We start from the raw sequence: 22278 nt of genomic DNA, 5'->3' as shown, positions 1-22278 counted from the left end.
CTTCGATAGCCCAAGAACGAGATACATAGCCCAATTCTGCGCGTCATTCTTTTTTTTATCTTGGCTATGATGCCGGAAGGTCTTGTGAATTTGTTTCGAAAACCCTGGCTTTTCTTTCGCCCCAAACCTCCCAAACGGCAAACATAACAATGGAACATATAGATTTCTTTTGAATTATGTTCACGACTAGGACAATGTTCATGCAAGTTCGTGCTACCATTCTTTCCAAAAACAAATTTTATAAAAACTACCTTTCTTTGCATTTTATTCAGATATAAAGGGTATTTGTATTCATATACATAACTGAGCATGGTAATATTACATCGAAATTTATAACGTTCAAAGTCTCCAGATTCCAGACCGGCGACATCATTGTTTCCTTGTCTGAGCGCAACAGTTCCAACAGAAGCAACTTCCATTGGCTCTTGGTTAAACAGCAGGCTGGATTCCAATGATACCTACAGTTTAGGAAGACATATCTATAAGTACCGTCATTATATTCGAGAATCGTCTAAGTAAAGCAGCGAGTTGCAAATGGATTTGATTAGTATTTGCTCTTTCTGTCCAATTCTTCCCTGCAGGTTAATAAAGAAATGGTAAGGTTGCCATTTACCACATCCAATCCTGGCTCCTGCATTTCCTGTTGATTTACTGAGTTCATGGCCACCTACAAAATATCAAAGGAACTTGGTCAGAGAATGGAGCATGACATAATGCGGCAAAAATCATGAAGATGTTTTTCTTCATCCAAAGTCTTCATATTTTGCAACACTACTGTGATTAACGGAGTAATGAGATCTCAAAAATCCTATGTTATGCACAAAACAGAAACATAATTCAGATACTGACTAGTATTTCACCCTTCAAGTATTGAATGACATTACCCGTGGTACAGTAACGCTGTAATGTGGCACTATCTTTGCCTAGGAGTTCTGTTCTGCTGCTTGCACCGCATAAAAATATTCATAAACTAATATAGGCTTGAACAAATCCCTTTCAGTAATCCTAAATTAATTCCAGTATGGTTTTACGAAACGTGACTACTGGCTAGCACTGTCAATATCCAATGAACACTAATTTTCAAGGCAAATTTCAGATACTGAACAAAATATAGTGTCACCTATGATCTCAATTAATAGGGTAATAGAACAGTCCATGTGCTCAAGAAAAAGCATTATAAATGTAGGATATCAACATTATATACACAGTACACGTCCCAGTTCAGCCGGTTGAAATGTAAGTTACAAGATTCAGGCACCAGTGAATTATAAGTTTTCTGGAAGAAGTTCCATCAATCTTATTACTGAATATAGATATGACCATAAGAAGGTAGACCAGTCTTATATCAAGTTAAAGAAACACCAGCTTTCAGTAGTGACGTTAAAATGCTTACCCCTTCCTAGGTCATCAGAATCAGCATGAACAACAACTGCCCTTCCCAGTATGGAATGAGGCCCGCTCAATGAAATCTTTATACAACAAGAGAAATGAATTACCGGTACATACAAAATAATAACAAGATGATCTTCTACATCCTTAAGTCTAACAAACCTGCATGTCCTTTATGAAGACTTCTGCAACGCCTGAAATAAACAACTAGCGTGTTATTCAAAATACAGAGATTACTTCAAGACAGTAACTTAACCCATAGTTGCCTAGCACTAAAGAGTCGTTGAATAGTCATATAGCTAACCATCTTTGTTGGCTTGTATATTTCCCAGGTCGCCCACATGTCGTTCAGTATCGATAGGTGCTCCATGGGATTTATTATGTGGATTAAAATGGGGCCCTGTTAAACAAAAAAATATCAGCACACCATAAAGTTTTCGCATAACCTGACTTGATTTTTCCTTCTTCAGAGCTTAATATTTATCTACAGAATAAGATGTTTGCAAGAAGTTATACATGATATCTCAATCAAAATCTATATATGTATGTAGCTTAAATAGTAAAGGTAAATCTTACCAAGTTTTTATCTCAGCTCCAAGAATTAGTTACACAAAATAAGCCATTAGTCCATTCTGTAAAATAGAGACTAAATCGAAGTCTAAATATGACTGAACTACAATATCCTATGAACAAACTCACTGTCCCATCTATTAGTACAGCACTGGTAGACTAATCTGAAAAGAGCAGTATCCAGTAGTCCATATGATAGCTGGCAGGAATAGAAAATTCACCACTAGAAACTACGTTTTGCAGCCAACGCAGAACTTGCAGTATTCTATGCAAGCTTACTGCCAAAACATTGCAAAATGGTCGCTTCACATTCCACCAACAGCTTTAAAGTTTGAAGTAGTTTCAGTTGTCAGAAAATGTGTGAATTTCCACAAGCAGGAAAATTCTGTTGGAAGATCCCCGCGTCAAGATCCAGGTTTCTCTTTGGCGGATGGTTCAAAATTCAATTCTACCAAGATGAATCAGATTGTGACCAACATGGCGCATCTATCACAACTGTTTCTCATGGAGTTGGGAATCATCTTAACAATCTGTAACAATTCTGCAAACTGAAGTGGGACAATTCTGGAAAGTGAAGTGGTAAACTGTTGAGAAATGCAACTACAGCACTTCCCCAAACGTTGTGTTCATAGTCATTCAGTTTGGAATGGTCTCCTAGTTGATATCTACAGGCAAACAACATACTCACAAGGTCCAACTTACAGCGTCAGATAGAATCTCAACAGATCCGAACAATCTTGGTTTTCCTATATCTGCGCATAAGACTGCTCGAGGCCGAGCACAAACAGTGGATTTTCTGATAGTGCCCGAAATCGTTTTGCTTTATTCCAACTTCTACATGTGCTAAACTATATCCATTATGGAACTAATTCAGACGGGAACCCCAATTTGAAAACAGGAAGTCTACCAGGGCTCTTGTTTAACAACTAAACAACACTTTTGGCCGGTCCACACCAGCACACAGCTGAATTTGTAAAATGAATTATAATACATTCACATCCATGACCTACGTGTGTGTTTGGATCAAAAGACAGCTCAATTCAGGCACAAACCTTTGCTTACGCAGAATATGCATCAAAACGTTGCATTTGGGAAAATTTTATGGAGGATTGGTAATTAAGTGAATTCCATTTCTACTTAATGGAGCACTTGAGTCACTTGCAGTGAAGAATCTCGGATGCAAATCTCTGTTAACTACTACCAGTATCGCCGATTCGACAGTCTAAGTACCAGAGTGAGGAATACCGCGATGAGGCTACCCACCCGTGGAGTTGCAGCCGTTGGTAGTGTCTCCGAAGGCGTGGATGTGGAAGCCGTGGAGGCCCGGGGCGAGGCCCGTGAGCTTTCCCCTCACCTCGGTGTACCCTAGCACGCACAGGGAGATCAAATCAATCTTATCAGCAAGAAGTGGCGGCTGTAGCTGTAGAGATCGCGGAGTTCTAGGGAGTAGGTACATACCGGTGGAGGGGTCTTGGACGAAGTGGAGGGCGCCGGCGACCGTGCTGTTGGCGCCACCGCCGCTGATGAGGGCGACGCCCTTGAGGCTGCCGGCTTTCCCTGCCATTTTTCCCTGCCCCTCTGCCGCAGCCGCAGCTTTGCCTCTAGTTTTTGGCCGGCGCAGGCTTGGCTGACTTCGAAGAGGCAAGTCACAGCTACAGGTTTGCTGACTTAGCCTATGTGAACCGTTGGATGAAAAATGAATAGTCTAGCCTAAATGCTAAAAAGTACTCGGATGCCGGTTTGCGAAACGAGCACTCGATTATGGTCCGTCTGATCCGCTCGAGACGATTTGTCCCGACAACTTCTACAACTACGTTTTTTTGTCGTTTGCTGCGACCGCGTTCAACTGTCCGGTACACGATCCCCACCGTCGGCGCCGCCCTGCCCTCTATGGCTCCACCCTTCTCCCGCACCGGTGGCATGCTTCACCACCCCGGCGACACTCCCCGGAAGCTCGCGGCGGGAGATCGAGGACGGCTCCCCGCGCACAAGAGAAGTGGCCGGAGATAATCTCGATTTGGCACCACCGTGAGCCGGCCGGAGGCGGGGACTGGGCAGGCCGGGGAGCCACTGGACGACGAGGGCGGTCCCCACTACCGGCGGCGTCCGGAACGACGACTGCACTGAGTACGGGCTCGCCAAGGTCGATTTCGACAGAATGCGCGGCACCTAGATGTTGCTCATCCTCGGATCCCGCCTACTGCTATTTCCGTTGCGGCGGTTGGTGGTCGCGAGGAACCGACATGGGGAGCGACAGAGGACGTTGTGCCGGAGGAAGCGGCAGCCAGCGCGGGCGTGTGCAGGGCCGGCGGCGCTCGGTCACGAAATACATTCGCATAAGCACCGTTCGTGGGAGAGAAAGAAGAGATAGCCAGATAGGAAAGCTTATCTCTTCGGCTAAACTTTCATTTGGTCCTTCAACTTAGTGTAAACTCGCACGAGTACATATACTCTATTGTTCAGGCACTTAGGGCTTAGTCAAATGTTGGATTTTACCCCACTTTTACTACTGGCTGGTGGTCGATTACGACGAGTATCCTGTAGGGTCCCGTCCCACCACTACTTGGCAATGTTACATAGGACATAGTTGCAGAAGACCAAGCATCTAAATGGTGGTGACTATTTACAGTGAAACTTTGGGTTGATTTCAGAACCATTAGTAGAGCAAGCACACGTTTTCGTTCAACCCTTTTAGACTTAGTTAAATGTTGTATTTATTCAGCAGTATTTTTAGTTTCATAGGCAAGCTAAGTTGTATTTTATACACAATAAATTGTTCGGTAACATATTTGCTATTAATTGTTACTCACACATGTGCTAAGCTCCATACCCACTATTGCTAACTTGTACACTCATTAGTTTTAGGTTGCGTACTCATTAGTGTTAAGTTGCATATTCACTAGTATTAAGTTGTAGATCCATCAGTGTTAATTTACATACTCACTAGTGTTTAGTTGAATACCTCATATTGCAAAGTTTCATGCCTATTATTGCTAAGTTGTATCTCACTTATGCTTAGTTGCACATCCATTGTTGCTAAGATGTATACCGTTTAGTGCTAAGTTGTATACTTCTAATGCTAAGTTCGTATCTCATATGTGAAGTTGCATCTCGCATAATTTGCCTACAATGGGGATGGCTACTACTGTGTTGAAGTTGCATCTCGCGTAATTTTCCTACAGTGAGAACGGCTACCATCGCTCTGAAGTTGCTTATCACTATCACTAAGTTGTCTAACACCACGCCTAAGTTGTCTAACACCACGTCTAAGTTGCCTACTGCTAGCACTAAGTCTGCTAGCACCACACATATGTTGTGTACCACTAATACTGAGTTGGCCAGGAATAATATGGTGAAGTTGGGCTGCATTATCGTGAACTTGCATATCATCGTATCATCGTGTCCTGCCTACCGCTAGTACTAAGTTAGCTAGCATCACTCTTTATCAAATGGCGTACCACTATCGTGAAGTTGCATGCCGATGCACCAAAATTGTGCACTGTCTGATATGAAGTTGTATTTTATTGCTACTAAGTTGTATACATCGAAAATCAAGTTACTAGCAATACTAGAAAGTATGACTAGCCGCTAGTAGAGCAAAGTTGATGTCTCAATACAAGTGTTGATGACGGTTGTTGCTAACTGAGTATCTTAGAAATTAAGTTGGTACAAAATATACAAAAAAATTAGTGTAACCAACTCTTTGTACGAAGTTGCTTCACCATAATACTAGAGTTCCTTTTCTACAACAACTAAATTGATTTTCGGAAAAAAGTTTGTCGAAACATATACAAATGGGATCTAGTTTCGAAGATCTCATCGCGAGAGGCCTAACGGAGAAAACGGATCGCAATTTCGACAAATGATTTAAAAGTTATGACTTTTTTTAAAAAAATCGCATGACATTAAATGCATGTGTTATATGCGAAACTTTCTATTTTAGGGCGAGTGCTTTGGTGGACTATCTAGCATCCGAGTGCTCCTTAGCAGTGTCCATAGTCTAGATAGATTTACTGCACACTGCACTGTTTCACGTTGCTTCCCGACAAAATTGCATATAAACCCATCTATTTTCACTTTGCCGCTGGGTTGTTTTCTAAGGGTGCATTTGGATTACAACCAAAACCAACCCTACCAAAATATTGGCTCGCCCTAGAGTTTTGGGAGTTGTTTGGATCGTTGCCAACAAATTGGCTCGCCCAGCTTGCCATCGTCGCGCCCGTGATTTTCTCGCCAACGAGCGGGCGATTCCAGGACGATCAAAAGCTTCGCCAAAATTTTGGCTACGCGACCAGCCCCTCTATCTTGGTGGGGCCTACGCGTTTCTTCTCTTTTTAAATGTTATCCGGTGCATGCAGACTGGTGTTTTTTGTTCTTCTATATTTTAACTAATCGGTGGCCCAACAGGATTAGCAAGCACATGCAGGTCCGACTGTGTAGCAACTTCCAGACCGTGTCATTATTTTTGTTATAGTTTTTTCTCTTTGATTGTATCTTTTTTATTCTCAAATTTAGCCAAGAATTAGATGTTGTCCAATACGCCAAAGTCAAGTATTCTTATCAGATCAGTTGGTTCCAAACCAAACATGGATCCGTTTTTGCCAAAATTTTGGAGAACACAATGGCTACAAACCAAACAACCACAACTTACCAAAATTTTGGTCATGCCCTTGAATTGGTCATGCCAATATTTTGGTCGGGCTAGCTGGGGCTCAAACCAAACATACCCTAAAAATGTTTCATTGAGGTTTCACGTAACATATACGAAACTACAAATGCATATGTGTTGTTTTCAAAAAAAAAAAAAATGCATATGTGTTGCTTCATGGAAATATGTATAAACATGTTTCATAAAAACATTTTTAGCTTTCACGGAGAGTGAAACATATACTTTCTCTTCCCCAAATGTCAGACGCGCTTTAGTTTGCACATTCTTTGATGCATGACTTATCAAATTATATGGATTGGGAATGTATTAGTGGTATCATTGCATTTGCCTTGGAAAATTATTTCATTTCATATATCTTTATACTAGTTTTGTGGGCATTCAAAGTTATAAGTTCTTGACCAACCCGGACAGCGGGAGTACAAAACTGCATGCACATCTTTATTCCTTCATGAAAGCATGTATAAAACATATATGGAATTATGTTTAATCTTCATGTATTCATCAACAAGATATGAAACTACGCATGCATGTGTGTTCTTTCACGAAAACATGTATTAAACAGATATGAAACCATGTTGAATCTTCATACATTCATAAAACCTAGATCAAACATTTATGAAATCTCACAAAGGTCGAGAGCAGGCTTATATCCATAAACATGAAGAGTCTATATGCAAAAAATATTGACAAGGAAAATTTAGCACGAATGTCATAGTATGGCGATGATTATGATGAGACATCAACACATAGGAGAATGCAATTTTTCGGTTGAAAACACACTTTTTCTTTGTAAAAGAGTTTTGAGTTGAATGCTTTGCTCTCTTAAATAGAACAAAGATAGTAACACCTTTTTGAATTTCTTAAGAAATAATATTGTTGTTTCGCCGAGTGATTTAGATGATCGCCACAATGTTTTCTTCTCAATTTAAGCATATGTCTCACACCTACATCATCTAAACCCCGGGTGCATAGGCTTGGAGCAGCATTTGGTTTGAAAGTAAATTATGTTAAATCTAGCCTAATTCCCATCACGAGTCAAGACAGACTTCATCCTTTTAGTATTGCATTGCAATGTCGGCTGGGAGCATTTCCACTTCAATATCCAGGTCTGCCTCTAAGCACAACCAAACCGTAGGAAAGAATTTTGCATGCATCTCATCTTGTGTGTGCAGAGGAGACAACCATCCCGCTCAATGTATCTAAATTATGGAACCAAAACATTAAAAAAAATTATGGAACCAAACTCAGAATGGTGAATTCAGTTTATTCTCTCTACCAATTTTCTAATTCACCCCCTCCCCCCTTCAGAGTGTATCAATGGGTTATTGTAGAGGTGGATAAATATAGGCACCATTGTCCTTGGAGAGACAAAGATTTAACCAAGAAAACCTTTCTTTGGCATATTGGGAGTTGGATCAAGGTGGTCTTGTTGGGCTTAATTTCTCAGTTCAGAATAATTGCTCGTTGATGAAGAATGTGTACAAGTTTTATAATTATGCTAATTACCCTGAGTTACACTTGTGTGGGAATTATACTATTCTACTTCTCTGTCTCCTCCAACTGCATCTTTCGGAGGAAGCTTTAGTTCAAGTGAACTTATTTTAGGCACTCTTGATAGAACTCGAACATGCTAATGCTCTAGATACATGTACTATCTTTGGGAATACAACAATGCTCAAGGTTTCCAAGGTTTACAAATCACTCATGGGTAATGACTAATGAGGGCACACATGCTACCCTAAAATGGGTACAGAAAGGCTACCGCTCACAGAAGCATACAATGTTTTTTGGCTCCTCATTCATCATAGACTAAGCACAAGAGCCATGCTGCAAAGGGATTTTTTTTATGGAGGACTACTAGTGCATCTTGTGTAATGAATCTGATCTGAAAATATAGAATCGCCTATTTTTCGGAAAATCCAATTCAACTCATGGGTACATAACTACATATGGATCTGTTGTGAGAAAACACATTTTAAAATGTCAAAAAAATTGACATAAATTTCACATGTACATCTCGACCATTCTATGTCCGTACACAAGTATTCGTGAAAAATAAAAAAATTGTGTTTCATGTAAAAAAGACATATTTTGATGCTCTAACATGACTAGTCACATTCATGTAACATTTTCTTTTTTATCTTTCTTATACATACCACATAAAATGTTATTTTTTCGAAAATTTGTGTAGGAACGTAGAATGCCTGGATGTACAAGCAAAATTTTATATCGATTTTTATAACAGTTTATTTTTATGCATTTTTATAATAGGTTCATGTGCACCGATGGCCCAAAACACTACCTCGCCATTTTTCCAATGTCCATTTGCTCAGATGTGTTGGCAGTATCTATGACCCTTCTGGTCACCCCTTATTTGGCTCACATGAATATACATGTCGTTATTGCTGCTCACAAGACTGAGATAAATCAGCCTTTCTTTATAGAAATTATCATGGTGATTGCCTGGTCCATTTGGACAACTCGCCATGATCATATTTTTTAAGGAGTGTCTCCAAGCTTAGGTAGATGCAGGAAGAAATTAAAGGATGAGCTTGCTCTGCTGGTGCACAAGGCTAAGAGAAAAAAAATATCATGGCATGCCAGGTTGCATGAACAATTTTTATAGCCTAAGTATTTTTAGGGGCCTGTGGCTGGACATGGTGTTTCTACACCCGGGTGTATATGCACCCTTTATTTGAAATTCAAATCAAACATATTTATGAGTGTTAAAAATATATAAATAAAAATTCCACGTGTATACATTGATATGTTACATGCTCACAAAGTTGTTTCAGTAAAAACAGATATGTTTTGTGCCATGTGCATACAAAACAAAATTTTGGTGCTAAAATAGTTTATTTCTCAAGGCATTATTTGTCTTTTTACACATAGTACAAAAAATGTCGATTTTATATGAGACTTTGGGTGCATACGTAGAACATGTCTCTCTATATGTTAAAAAAATTTCCTAAACTTTTTTACCTTTTTTAAATATGGTTTATGCATACCGGGTGCATATGGACCCATGATCAATTTTGGTTTTCCGCCTGTAGCCATGTTTTAGAGACTAGCACATAGCGGGAAATGCAGCTTGGCTCCCGGGTGCCACACACCCCTATAGTTGGAAAAATAAAAAGATAAATTAAAAAAAGTTAAAAAAAATTCAACTTTTTTGGGAATCAAAGATGATCAGGTACTATACTTGAAACAAAATATTTTCCTAGAAAATTACTTTTATTATATCTTGGGTTAAAAAATAAACTCAAAACGCCCCATGACCAGCTACTATTCACTATATATTTGCAATAATTTTGTCTTTTTTGCCCTGGAGACCATGGGAATAATTTCATTTCCAAACATATTTTTTACGAGTACAAACTTGATCATCCTTTGTTTCCAGGAAAATTAAAAAAAAATTGAATTTTTTAAATTACTATAAATTTTTTAGTCTATGGGGGTGCGTTGCACCCGTGCGCCAAAAGTCCGCTTCCATATAAACATTTTAAAAACCAATAAATATACACGGAGTGAGGAAAATCTGTTAATGAAAAACTCTTTACTTATTATTGTAGCGAACAATCTTCTGCACAAATCTGCCATACAAACTTGTCCACATTTCTGAAACCGGACCATCGGAGCACACGAACCAATCTACTAACATTTTGCACTCTGCTAACGCTGACACAGCACGAATACAGCAGCGAATAGGGAGACAGAGACCAACAAAACCGCGGCAGCCAGTGTAGAAGTACAACTATGCCACCAATCTTAATCAAGCACGCTTGATCGACTGACAGACTCCACCCACGAAAGTGTGTCATGTGTTTCCGGCCAAGCTGAGCTCAGTACTCCTCGCCTTCGTCCTCGTCCTCTTCCCCCTCGCCTCCGACCTCCTCGTAGTCCTTCTCCAGCGCGGCGAGGTCCTCCCTCGCCTCCGAGAACTCCCCCTCCTCCATCCCTTCGCCGACGTACCAGTGCACGAACGCGCGCTTGGCATACATGAGGTCGAACTTGCGGTCGATGCGCGAGAAGACCTCCGCCACGGCGGTGTTGTTGCTGATCATGCACACCGCGCGGCGCACCTTGGCCAGGTCCCCTCCCGGAACCACTGTCGGCGGCTGGTAGTTTATCCCGCACTTGAAGCCAGTCGGACACCTGAATAAATTTGCACGCAGCAGCCAAAGCAAGAACAGAGGAAACAGAGTCACGGTGCTGCTCAAATCCCAGCGTCAGGTGATAGATAACAATGACGAAATTTGGGACGTAATGCGTACCAGTCGACGAACTGCACGGTCCTCTTGGTCTTGATGGAGTGGACGGCGGCGTTGACGTCCTTGGGCACGACGTCGCCGCGGTACATGAGGCAGCAGGCCATGTACTTGCCGTGCCTGGGGTCGCACTTGGCCATGACGCTCGCCGGCTCGAAGACAGAGTTGGTGATCTCCGGGACGGAGTGTTGCTCGTGGAAGGCCTTCTCCGCCGAGATGATGGGCGCGTAGGAGGAGAGCATGAAGTGGATCCTCGGGTACGGCACCAGGTTGGTCTGGAACTCGGTGATGTCAACGTTGATGGCGCCGTCGAACCGCAGGGATGTGGTCAGGGACGATATCACCTGGGAGATCAGCCTGTTCAGGTTGGTGTAGGACGGGCGCTCGATGCACAGGGACCTCTTGCAGATGTCGTAGATGGCCTCGTTGTCCAGCATTACCACCACGTCGGTGTGCTCGATCAGTGAATGCGTCGAGAGCACGCTGTTGTAGGGCTCGACCACGGCCGTTGAAATCTGAAACAGGATGCGGTTTCAGGGACATGATCTCTGCCTGAAACTTGACCAACGAAATGTGGTACCTGTGGTGAAGGATAGATGGTGAAACCGAGCTTCGATTTCCTGCCATAGTCTACTGATAGCCGTTCCAGAAGCAATGAACCAAGTCCCGAGCCAGTTCCACCGCCGACAGCATTGAAAACCAAGAAACCCTGGAGGCCAGTGCAGTTGTCCGCCAATTTTCTTATCCGGTCAAGGCAAAGGTCCACTACTTCTCTTCCAACTTCAGCATAAAAAACAAGTTTTAGAAAATAAGTAGTATTTCCATTAGTAGGAGCATAGGGCTGTTTCCCAAGCATGTCAACTACTAGTAGTTTAAACTTAGTTGTCCAAGGATGAAAGAAGTGTTCTATTCCCTGTATGAACAACAACCTCAGCATGGAATTATTAAGAAAATTACATAATTTCCATCTGTAGCATGTTGATTGCAATTCTCGATTACTTCTATGTATGTTCATCAGACATTTTCAATACACATTATCTAGGCCAAAATTCTCCAAATTCCATAATGACACTTGTATACATTTTACATATTTAACACTAAGAATATTGGATATTTTGTTTCAAAGTCTTCTTAGAAATAACTAAAAAAATGCGTGCAACTTCTCTATAGAATAGTAAATACTTGTTCATTTCTAAACCTATGGCAGCACAAAAGTTGTAAGCTTTGAAACTACACAATTTTCATTGGACAACAAAGCAGTGAGCAACATTCAAGATCGTCGAATTGTAAATAAGATTTGGTCAGTGGACTTGTAACTTTTGTAAATATTCTTGGTCTCCATAAAAGAACTTTTCGGCGAAAGGTAGCTGAGGCCGAAGAATGTAAGGTACCTGTGTAGTGTCCACGGGCAAAGTTGTTAGCCGCGTCTTCGTTGTGGGAGATGAGCTGCTCTGGATGGAAGAGCTGGCGGTATGCCCCCGTCCTCACCTCGTCAATGACGGTGGGCTCCAGGTCGACGAACAAGGCCCTTGGAACGTGCTTCCCTGAACCCGTCTCACTGAAGAACGTGTTGAATGCATCCTTCGCAACCCCAATGGAGGTATCGCTGCAACAAGCCGGTGGCATGAACTTCAGGGTTGGGTATTGTGAAGTAGCATAAGACTTTATCGTTAGTAAAAGCCACATGCTAGTATGAGTATGTATCTCCTGAAGATCCTTACACAAAGGACAAAGCTGGTAGTATTTTGAGCTTTGATCATGCAAAGAGTAACAAAATTGAAGCAAGCTGTGCCATGAATTCACAAACTGTACTCAGAGACATGCTAAAACTAACATGATTATCAGATCATCTAACAAAAACCCCTTGTGTTACATCTGTTCATCATTCGTAATCAACCCAATGTCACCATCAAACGGAATTCTAATCGAGAGAAAGTTCCTCTTCTTCAGGAGAAGAATTCTAACCAAGACAGATCATCACGCAACAATCGGTATATTTCAGAGAACTCCGAAGGAAAAGACAGACAAGCGCGAGGATCGGAACAGAGCAGGGGCTGACGCTGACCTGGGCATGAGGCCGTCGGGGTGGATGCCATGCTCGAGGCAGTAGAGCTCCCAGCAGGAATTCCCCACCTGGATGCCCGCCTGCCCTATGTGGATGCTGATGATCTCCCTCATCTCTTCTCCCTGATCTTCTGCTCTGCTCTGTCGCCTCCGATCTTCAGAATTAGTACCTGCACGAACAAGAGGAAGCAGCCAGAAGGGAACCGGAAAGGGGCTGCTGGAACAGGACAGAGATAAAAAGGTTGGAGGAAGGGGCGAGGCCGCACAGCGACGTTAATCGGAGCGGAAAGCGATTGAAGATGGATTACACCGCACGCACGTCGGACGGAAAGCGACCCGTAGTAGGGACGAGATCACTGGGGTGGACCAAGGACCATTTTTCGTTCCCACCACCATCGATTCCCAAATCGAATGCCCGCAGCAAGACGCTATGATCGAAGGCGCCATCCGTGTGATGGAGACGATACTGATGACCAATGAGTTCAACAGTGGTCGGGTGCTGGTAATCCTGACTATCTAGACTTGATAGTTGCGCTACGTACGTAGGCACACAACCATGATTATTGGACTGTGCTGCTCGCGCCACTGCTCAGTCCACGCATCTACACCGGCAATTACCCCGGTAAGATTAAGGGTTCAGCTCAAATTACAGTGCATCCTGGATATATCATTTGTTCATATATACATGCTTTATTCTGTTAAAAAAAATGCTTTAGGTCTGTATCTACTCATTCATGTTGTTATAAAGTACTTCCTCTGTTAGAGCATCTCTAGTAGAACCCGAAAAAACGCAAACTGAAAACGCCGAGTTCAGTGCACCGAAAACGCGGGTTTGACCAAATTCGCAGTGGCGCAGAACAGAAACCATAAAATAGAACTGAAAAGAGAAATTCAAATTGGCGCGGGTAAATTGAGGCGATGATCGTTGATTATAGATGACATAGATGCTCCGATTGAGCATCGATACTTACATAGTTCTTGCAATTGAAACGTAAATACTGGTACACCGGCAAGCGCAACCTAGCTAAGCAAAATGCGGCCTATATGACCTATGGCGCGCGGCGGTGCCGGTGCTGGCGGAGATGGTCGGCGGCGTGGAAGATCTTCACGCGTCGTCCTTGTCAAGCTCGACTATTTCGAGCTTGACCTAGCGGACGCGGGCCTCCCGGCGGGCCGCTTCGTACTCCATGACCTGGCGGACGGCGTCGGCCTCTTCCCGGCGGAAGCGCACCCTCGCCTCCGCCTCGCTGATGGTGCAGGTTTGCGCCATTACGGCCTCCTCCTCGTCGCTGCCTTGGACGTAGTCCCCGGCGGAGAAGGTAGGCAACCGCGCAGGGGTGAGGTCGTCCTCCTCGCTGCTCGCCGCCACGGGCAGCCGCGGTGCGCGGCTAGACTGCCCGGAGGAGGAGCCCTCGCCTTGGTTGGCGAAGCGCGCGAGCTTCCCTGGGGGCGTGAGCCCCCAGTTCGTCCAGCGGCGAGCGCTCCTCTTGCGCGCGCCCTCGCTCCTCTTCCACTTCCGTCGCTCCGCCTCGGTGCGGAAGACAGGCGGACGCAGCGGCGAATCGCCGCCGCCCAATCACGCGACACAGCCATCGGAACTTCCACGAGAGGCCATCGCGCGGCAGCGGGCGGAGGATCGGTGGCTGGTTGCGCGTGGATTGCTCGTCGAAGCTGGCGACTGGCGGCAGCGGAGGGGAGTAGGGTTTACGAACCGAACTCCCCTCCGCGAACCCTTTTAATACGGGGCGGCCGCTCGATTTCTCGGGGCCCTGAACTTCGTTTATGGCCCGGCCCATGTATTCGGGCGTTGTTCTGCGCGCGTTTCGGCCAGAACCCATAAATCCGCCGGAAAAGTTCAGTTCCGGCGGGATTTACAGGCTCTGTTAGAGATGCTCTTACATAGTTTTTGTTGTAGATTCGGATGTATCTATATGTGTCTACATACATTCAAATTTGCGATAAAAATTATAGAACGGAGAGAGTAGATGCAAAATTGAGATAAGTCAAGCGATAACTTTTAACACTTTCTATGAAACAACCTCAGTTTTCTCAAAATTTCCCTGTTGGACAGGCAATTCACACCTGAGTGGGGTTTTGCCCTCTGGATTCCACCCTTATCTTCTATGCCTGCCCCAACGTCAGATCATATCCCCCTCCACCCAGCCACCTCCTCTAAAGCCCCCGCGACACTATTTTCAAGATGGAAAACTCTTGCTCTCTAACCCTTCATTCTCCCCTTAGTGTGCTCCAACTGGCTAAGTGTTGGTGCAAACCATTCCCACCTCTCGACTGCCTCTCGTCTATGTCTTAGGCTCAAACATATTCGATCGGCTGCCAAAGCTTGGGCTAAAGCTCGCAGGCTTCTCTCCGTTTACCTTGTAAACTATCGAGCTGTTATTTCTTTCCTTGGCTGTTTGGAAGAGCATCGCCCCCTCTCTCTCATGGACGGGAGGCTATGCTCCCTTGCCAAGGTTCACCTTAGAAGAAAATGCCTCGCACACGACCTACTGGTGCCAACGTGGAAAAATTAGGTATTGTACCCTTGGGGATGAAAACTCTCGCTACTTTCATGTTTGTGCCTCTGTCCGTCAACGAGTTAACCAAATCATGGTCCTCGACACTGACGCGGGGGACTCTGCCTTCTCACACCCTGGCAAAGCTTCTATCTTCACCCCTATTTCTATGACCTGTTGGGGATCTCCCTCCCCTCTTCTGACTCTATTAACATGCGCCCTCTGGTTGCTTCCACATCTCTGGACTCTTCTTAGGCAACTTTCCTCATCCACCCCTTCTCCTTGGACGAAATCTAGGCCCCCCTTCTCTCTATGAACGACAACTCTAGCCCTGGGCTAAACTGTTTTGGACTTGGTTTCTTCAAAAATAATTTGGACTTTGTTAAGGGCTGTCTCTTGGAATACCTCCAGGATTTCCACTCCCTTGACCTTGACCTTTGACCCATAAACAAATCATGTATTGTTCTACTACCAAAGAAAGTCGGCGCCAACCATCGAGACAATTTCAGGCTTATATCCCTCCTACACTATTGTCTCAAGATCCACTACTCCAAATGTCTTACTCTTCACCTCCGTGCGCTTATCCCTTTCCTTGTTCACCTTCATCAAATTGGGTTCATCAAATGTCGTTCCATTGATAAGAACTTTCTCTATGTTGCAGCCATTGTTCAATCCTGCCATAAACGGAATGCCCAGGCAGCCGCCTTCAAGCTTGACTTCCGCAAAGCCTTCGACTCCATTAGTTGGGACGCTCTTGATCACATCCTTCTTGCAATAGTGTTCCCCTTTTGTGGCACACCTAGATTTTGCGCGCCTCAACGAAACAAGTCAAACCTCGGTCCTCCTCAATGGGGTTCCTAGAAGGTGGATCTAGTTTCGTCGCGGCCTTCGCCAGGGAGGCCCCCTCAACCTTTTCCTATTCAACATTGTTGCCGATGTCATCCAACAACTCCGTATCGAGGGCTCTCACGATGGGCTCCTTCTCCACCCCCTTGTCGATGACCGCCCTCGCCCCATTCTTCAGGTAGACACTCTCACTATCATTAGCTCTACCCCCCCCCCCAGCACGTGGTCAACCTTAGGAATATCCTTGACTCTTTCACTGCTGCCACTAGTATTGCGATTAATTTCCACAAAGCACCTTTGTCCCCATCAAAGGGATGTTGCCTCTAACATGGCATCACTGTTTGGATGTGTTGTCTCTAGATTTCCCCAAACCTACCGTGGTCCGTGGCTTCCCTCTCTCAACTCATAAACTCCATTTGGCTGAGTTCAACCCCATTTTAGCCAAAAGTGGCATCCGCATTTCTGGGTGGCGTGGCCGCACTCTACCTATCGGCGGGCATCGCATGCAGGTCAACTCGGTTCTCATTTCTATGTTGTCCCAAGCCATGAGTGTCGGCCTTCTTCCGGCCAGAGTCATTTAAGCCATTAACAAAATGCGCCGTGCTTTCCTTTGGTCTGGAGAAGAAGCTTGTCACAGTGGCCACTACAAGGTGGCATGGTCCGATGTCTGCACGCCAAAAAAAACTTGGGGATTGATATTCTCTCTATTCCGGCTCAAAACTCGACTCTTCTCTCCAAGTTCCTCTCTAAGCTACACTCGAACTCTTCTGCCCCTAGGCATGTTGGTTCCGCCGTAGGTACGGTTGGTCTGCCTCCCATGACTTGGGGGACCGTCACTACCTTGACACCCCCATTTGGAAGGATATTGTTGTTGGTTCGAACTCTTTTCGCTCCATTTCCAAAGTCAAAATCGGAAATGGCTCCTTCATTTCTTTCTGGTTTGATAGATGGATTAGCAACAACCCCCTCTCTGAGTGCTTCCTTGCTCTCTTCTCCCACTCTATCAGAACGAATGTATGTGTCTCTTTCATCTTTAGCTCTGGCATCCCAACCGCGCTTGTCCAGTGATGCCACGTCGGGCATCCTTACACTTTCCCACAAACTTGGCTCTTTGGTTCTGCATTCGGACGAGCCTAATCAATCGAGTGGGCCACCTCACTAATAGCGCGCTCTTGAACAAGTGTTTCTATGCTGATTCTTTCATGCATCTGCGGGTGGACGTCTAGGCGAAAAAGGTCTGGAGAAACAGCCCCCCCTTAAAGTGTTGGTTTCTAGGCGTCGGCACCTCCCCACGAATGAAAGATGTTTCCGACATCTACTTGCATCATCTGCCTCCTGCCCCTCCCGTGATCAAGATGAAGATACCAACCATCTACTCATCGGATGCTCCGGGGCTCATGAAGTTTGGACAATATTCTTCCCACAGTTTAGCTCCTTCCCGATGAGCTTTGAAGAATTATGTTATCTTCGTTGCTGCTCCTATGAAGACTCTACCATCATCATTGTTGTTGCTTGGAATGTTTGGAAGCGAAGAAACGGTCTGGTCTTCGATTCTCTTGATGTGTGCGTCCATGTGGTGATTCGTAGATGTACTGAGGATGTTTGTCTTTGGGCCTTTCGTTGCCCTACCCCTCCCCCACCTCTCTCCTAAATTCGTGGTGTAATGGTTATGACCCCCCTGATTCTCCCCCTCTCATCTCATGTTACTCGCCTTGTGCGTTGATTTATGTGATGTTCAGACTAGCGTAAGCCCGCCGTAGTCCCGGTAAAAAAAAGAGATCGAAGCGGGGGCAAAATTACGGCAACCACACACAAGAGGGATTCTGATATGGGTGTGTCTATGTCTAAGTTGACTGAGATTTTCTTAAGTCTCAGTCACCTCAGAAAAGTGCAATTGCAGTTCAAAGAAAAGTGCAACTCGGTCCAGTTGCACATTTCTGGCAGAAAAGTGCAATTGCACTTTTTTAACAGAAAAGTGCAACTCAAACACTTTTTTTTGTAAGTGACTTAGACTTAAGAAAATCTCAGTTGATTGAGACAGAGCAAAACAGTTCTGATATACCTACCGCATGAACCCGTAGACTGTGTTGAACAAAGAGTGGTTCCTTCTAAGACAGAAACAAAACAAAAATTGGTGGGAGGCTTTGCATTATTGAGCACTTTGTTGGTTCATCGAGTATTCAACCATGTCCATGTCGATCCAATGATAGATGATGATCCCCTTCCACGTTCTAAACCTATGTCGTGTACCAGTTCGATCTGTGAAAATTCCTACTACATCACGCAGCGCTGCAGCATACACCGAAGCAAGGTTTATCGGTGTGCAGTGCTACTGCGAGAGGTTGCACATGCCAGGGTGCAGCGGGCACCAGAGCGGCTGGAGCGGCTCGGCGCGGATGCCGCGCGCCACCATCCGGTACCTCCAGTCGTTGAGCCGGTCGGTAGCATTGGCGTAGCGCTTCCTCCCGCTGGCGCCCTTGTTCCCGGACCAGAGCGTCTCGGCGGCGGCGGCGGCCCTGGGCCAGAGCCTGCCGTCCAGCACCGCGGCGTCCGACTGCTCCGACCACAGCGCCACCTCGCCGCCCAGCACCAGCGTGGCCTCCTCCTCCGTCAGCCCGTGCAGGATGTCGTAGTCGTAGACGCGCTGCCACGTCTTGAACGGCGCGCACCAGGACCCGCCCGTGCCGCCGGGGTCGTTGAACAGCGGCGCGCCCTCGCTCTCCTTCTCCTGCTTGTCGTAGCGGCTGTCGTTGCCGACCCACCCGCCGTGCCCGCAGTCCAGGTAGTAGTACGCCGCCGAGGACACGATGGCGCGGTACCCGGCGGCGACGATCCGCTTGGTGTTCTCGGCGCCGTTGTTCCACGTCTGCAGCACGGTGGTCTCCTTGGGCAGCACCGTGGGCCCCACCATGACCTTGGGCCCGACCAGGACGTCCTCCCAGTACACCACCGTGCGGTTGAGCTCGTGCACCATGAACGGCCGCGTCGCGTTCACGAACAGCTCCAGGAGGTGGTCGTGCGTGCCGCCCTCGCCGAGGAAGCGGCGCACCACGGGGTCGTCCTCCCAGCACGCCGTGTTCACCTCGTCGGCGCCGCCGTGGAGGTAGGGGTCCGGGAACAGGGACGACAGGTCCCGCAGGACGTCCTGCGCCACGCTGTACGCCTTGGGGTTGAGCGGGTTCAGCTGCCCCGTGCAGGGCTCCGCCGCCAGCGCCGGCTGCGCCGTGGGCGCCCAGAACTTGTTCGCGCAGGTGACGATCTCCGGGTACGCTCCCGCCCACGAACCCGTGTGCCCTGCTTTCATTGTACACCACCAAAACTGCATTGAAGAGACTGCGATTGGCGTTGCAAATGCAGAAGAGGCGACGAGTTCTGAACTGTTACTACTCACCGGGCATGTCGATCTCGGGGATGACGCGGACGCCGAAGGCGGCGGCGTAGTTGACAATGCGGCGGACGTCCTTGTCGGTGTACCGCATGGCCGGGGAGTAGGAGCCGAGGTTGGCGAGGATGGGGACGGTGGGGAGGACGATGGGGAAGGACTGCGCGTCAGTGATGTGCCAGTGGAAGACGTTGAGCTTGTTGAACGCCATGGCGCGGATGGTGTGGAGGATGTCGCGAACCGGGTAGAAGTTGCGGGCGGTGTCGAGGAGGATGCCGCGGTGGGTGAAGTGGGGGCGGTCGGAGATCTCGATGCCGCTGGGGACAATGGACTGGCCGCCCGCGGCTTCGCCGCCGCCGGCCCACGCGAGCTGGGAGAAGGTCTCGAGGCCGCGGATGGCGCCCCAGGGCGTGGCCGCGGAGATGTCGGCGGAGGCGGACTCGGCGGGGACGGAGAGCGTGTAGGACTCGTCGACGTCCGGGCCGAGCGGGACGTCGGTCTCGGAGACGGAGATGGTGAGGACGCGGACGGGGACGGAGGCGAGCGTGTAGTTGGAGGGCGCCACCAGCGGCGTGTGGCGCTCGGTGCGGATGAGGCGGGTGTAGTAGGCGATGGCGTGGCGGAGCGACGGGTGGGGCGGCACGGCGTGGATGCTGAAGGACGGGGTGAGCGGCGCGTACGCGACGGACGGCCAGGAGATGGACGTCGGCTTGGGCCACACGAACACCTTCTGGTGCGGCTGCGGCGGAGGAGGATTCGAGGGCGGCGGCGCGCGGGCGGCGGGTGTGGCCGCTGGACGGAGGAGCAGGAGGAAGAGGACGAGGTACGGCAGCGCTGCCATGGCCCGCCGGCGTTTAGGAGTGGATCAGGGATTTCGGCGCTTTCGGTGGAGTGAGCAGCGGCCATCGGAGATGTGGTCAGTCGCCCTTTGCTTCGGTTGATTCGGTTCGATTGGTTTTGGCCCTATCCGCAATACGTGGAGGTACGAATCCGGAAGCCGGAGATCCTTTTCATTTCTACTCAAATCCCGTCAGGCTTTTTAGTAGAGCCCGTGGGTTCTTGCATCGGTCAAGCCTAGTAGAAAACCCAGGTTATCCGGCTCAGGACGAACGGAAGGTTTTTAATGCGGTCCAATTTGCTTAGAAACACATAATATTTTCCAAACATAATTGGAAGATGTTTATTTCCCACATTTAATGTCTGAATAATTGATTTTTCCATCAACAAACTCTAGAACCATACTGTGTAAACACTAGATGTCAGAATTGTACAAGTTTCATCCACGAGACAAATGAAACGAGGTCTTGTCAAGCAAATACATCATCCTCTCTAGTCTCCAGTAAACATTTCTTCTCCCCCGTGGCAATCCTAATATGAGTGCTCATGAAGGCATGGAATAGGGAAAATGAGGGGGAGACTTGGGTAGGATCAGGTCTTAGATAGGATCTATGAGAACAATTTTTTTGCAAAGACAAAACATGTTCAAAAAATCTGAAAAAAAATCACAACACACATCTATGTTATATATGCAACGCCAAAAATTTGCAACTTCAAATTCGACATACATTTGGAGAGACAAAAAAGATAAATCTGAGTGTGAATAGTGTGAAATACTACTCAACCAGATCTGACACTATTCATAATAGAATTTGTCTTTTTTGTTTCTCCAAGTGTAGATCAGATTTTAAGCTGAAATTTTGTGGAGTTGTAGATACAACCTATATGCATGTTGTTTATTATTTTCAGATTTTTTCGCCTGTTCAAAGTATGTTTTTTCTGGGTTGATCCTATGATCCTACCAAATGGAGAGATCCTATACAAGTCTCTCCCGGGAAAATGAGAACACCAACAGTTCCTTTGGCTCACGCACTAGCTCGGATATGTCTCAGACCGGAGCTCAAACCAATTAGAGATCCATGCAAAGTTGTGATGACGCTGACAATGCATCTGCTCTCTGGTGAGGAAGTCTACAATCTTTTTCTTCAGAAAGGGGCCATTGGTAATGATGTGAATTTCAAGTTGGATATAATAGACAACATTGATGTTGATATGGAAGTTGGTGCCTTCCGGCAAGAGGCAGAAATGGCTTTTGTTTCTAGGATGCAACAATCTCAAATAGAAGCTCAAATTGATCAACCCGAGAGGATACCTTGCCTCCCTTTGACAACATGCAAAAATATAATGATACAGTTTAAGAGCCAGTAATTGGGGTTACTATGAAGCAGAAGATGAAGTGGGTGCTATGCAACCTACTAGACAAAGCAACGGGATTGATAGATCCAGAAACATGATGGACAAAGTTAAGGAGATGAAAATAGAAAGCAACCTGGAAATTGCAGCATCTAAGAAAATTTCAGGTATAATGAGCTCCTACCCTTTTCATGTACTCCGGGTAGGAGAGTTAGATTCTATGTTGTGTGCATCTAGATTCTCGTAATTCTGCTAGACTTAGCCTAGATAATGTTGCTACTTCCCTACATGTTACTCCTCAACAGTATGATACTGGGGAGGATAGATATGATGAAGAGGAAGTTGTTTGGACAAAATTCTTAGTAAAAAACGGGACAACCACCCTAC

General features: G+C 46.1%; 3 protein-coding genes across 3 annotated transcripts; all 3 read right to left on the bottom strand.

Annotated features, from left to right (window-relative positions):
• Positions 1 to 236: 236 nt before the first annotated feature.
• On the bottom strand, positions 237 to 3549 carry LOC124696838 (superoxide dismutase [Cu-Zn] 2-like). The gene is made up of 7 exons (XM_047229499.1): positions 3418 to 3549; positions 3223 to 3324; positions 1694 to 1789; positions 1552 to 1583; positions 1394 to 1469; positions 614 to 667; positions 237 to 458 (listed from the first exon to the last, which is right to left on the bottom strand). The coding sequence occupies exons 1-7, from the start codon at positions 3521 to 3523 to the stop codon at positions 430 to 432; spliced, it is 495 nt and encodes a 164-aa protein (XP_047085455.1). The 5' UTR covers positions 3524 to 3549; the 3' UTR covers positions 237 to 429.
• Positions 3550 to 10167: 6618 nt separating this feature from the next.
• On the bottom strand, positions 10168 to 13179 carry LOC124701796 (tubulin alpha-2 chain). Its single transcript, XM_047233892.1, has 5 exons — positions 12962 to 13179; positions 12288 to 12502; positions 11477 to 11676; positions 10903 to 11411; positions 10168 to 10783 (listed from the first exon to the last, which is right to left on the bottom strand). Exons 1-5 carry the CDS (start codon positions 13072 to 13074, stop codon positions 10471 to 10473), a joined length of 1350 nt encoding a protein of 449 aa, XP_047089848.1. The 5' UTR covers positions 13075 to 13179; the 3' UTR covers positions 10168 to 10470.
• A 5262-nt stretch (positions 13180 to 18441) lies between these two features.
• LOC124701795 (beta-hexosaminidase 2-like) lies at positions 18442 to 20566 on the bottom strand. Its single transcript, XM_047233891.1, has 2 exons — positions 19711 to 20566; positions 18442 to 19613 (listed from the first exon to the last, which is right to left on the bottom strand). The coding sequence occupies exons 1-2, from the start codon at positions 20540 to 20542 to the stop codon at positions 18649 to 18651; spliced, it is 1797 nt and encodes a 598-aa protein (XP_047089847.1). The 5' UTR covers positions 20543 to 20566; the 3' UTR covers positions 18442 to 18648.
• Positions 20567 to 22278: the final 1712 nt, after the last annotated feature.

The sequence above is a fragment of the Lolium rigidum genome, chromosome 3, assembly GCF_022539505.1.
Source record: "Lolium rigidum isolate FL_2022 chromosome 3, APGP_CSIRO_Lrig_0.1, whole genome shotgun sequence".
NCBI lineage: Eukaryota > Viridiplantae > Streptophyta > Magnoliopsida > Poales > Poaceae > Lolium > Lolium rigidum.
This window is presented reverse-complemented; position numbering and strand designations above follow the sequence as displayed.

Coding starts and splice junctions, on each gene's coding strand:
- LOC124696838 (XM_047229499.1), bottom strand. CDS start 3,523: ATGGCAGGGAAAGCCGGCAGCCTCAAGGGCGTCGCCCTCATCAGCGGC. Junction 1,584..1,693: donor TATACAAGCCAACAAAGATG/GTTAGCTATATG, acceptor TGTTTATTTCAG/GCGTTGCAGAAGTCTTCATA. Junction 668..1,393: donor TTCTGATGACCTAGGAAGGG/GTAAGCATTTTA, acceptor GATATTTTGTAG/GTGGCCATGAACTCAGTAAA.
- LOC124701796 (XM_047233892.1), bottom strand. CDS start 13,074: ATGAGGGAGATCATCAGCATCCACATAGGGCAGGCGGGCATCCAGGTG. Junction 12,503..12,961: donor CCCGACGGCCTCATGCCCAG/GTCAGCGTCAGC, acceptor GGCTTGTTGCAG/CGATACCTCCATTGGGGTTG. Junction 11,677..12,287: donor TGCCCGTGGACACTACACAG/GTACCTTACATT, acceptor TTTATGCTGAAG/TTGGAAGAGAAGTAGTGGAC.
- LOC124701795 (XM_047233891.1), bottom strand. CDS start 20,542: ATGGCAGCGCTGCCGTACCTCGTCCTCTTCCTCCTGCTCCTCCGTCCA. Junction 19,614..19,710: donor CCCCGAGATCGACATGCCCG/GTGAGTAGTAAC, acceptor CAATGAAAGCAG/GGCACACGGGTTCGTGGGCG.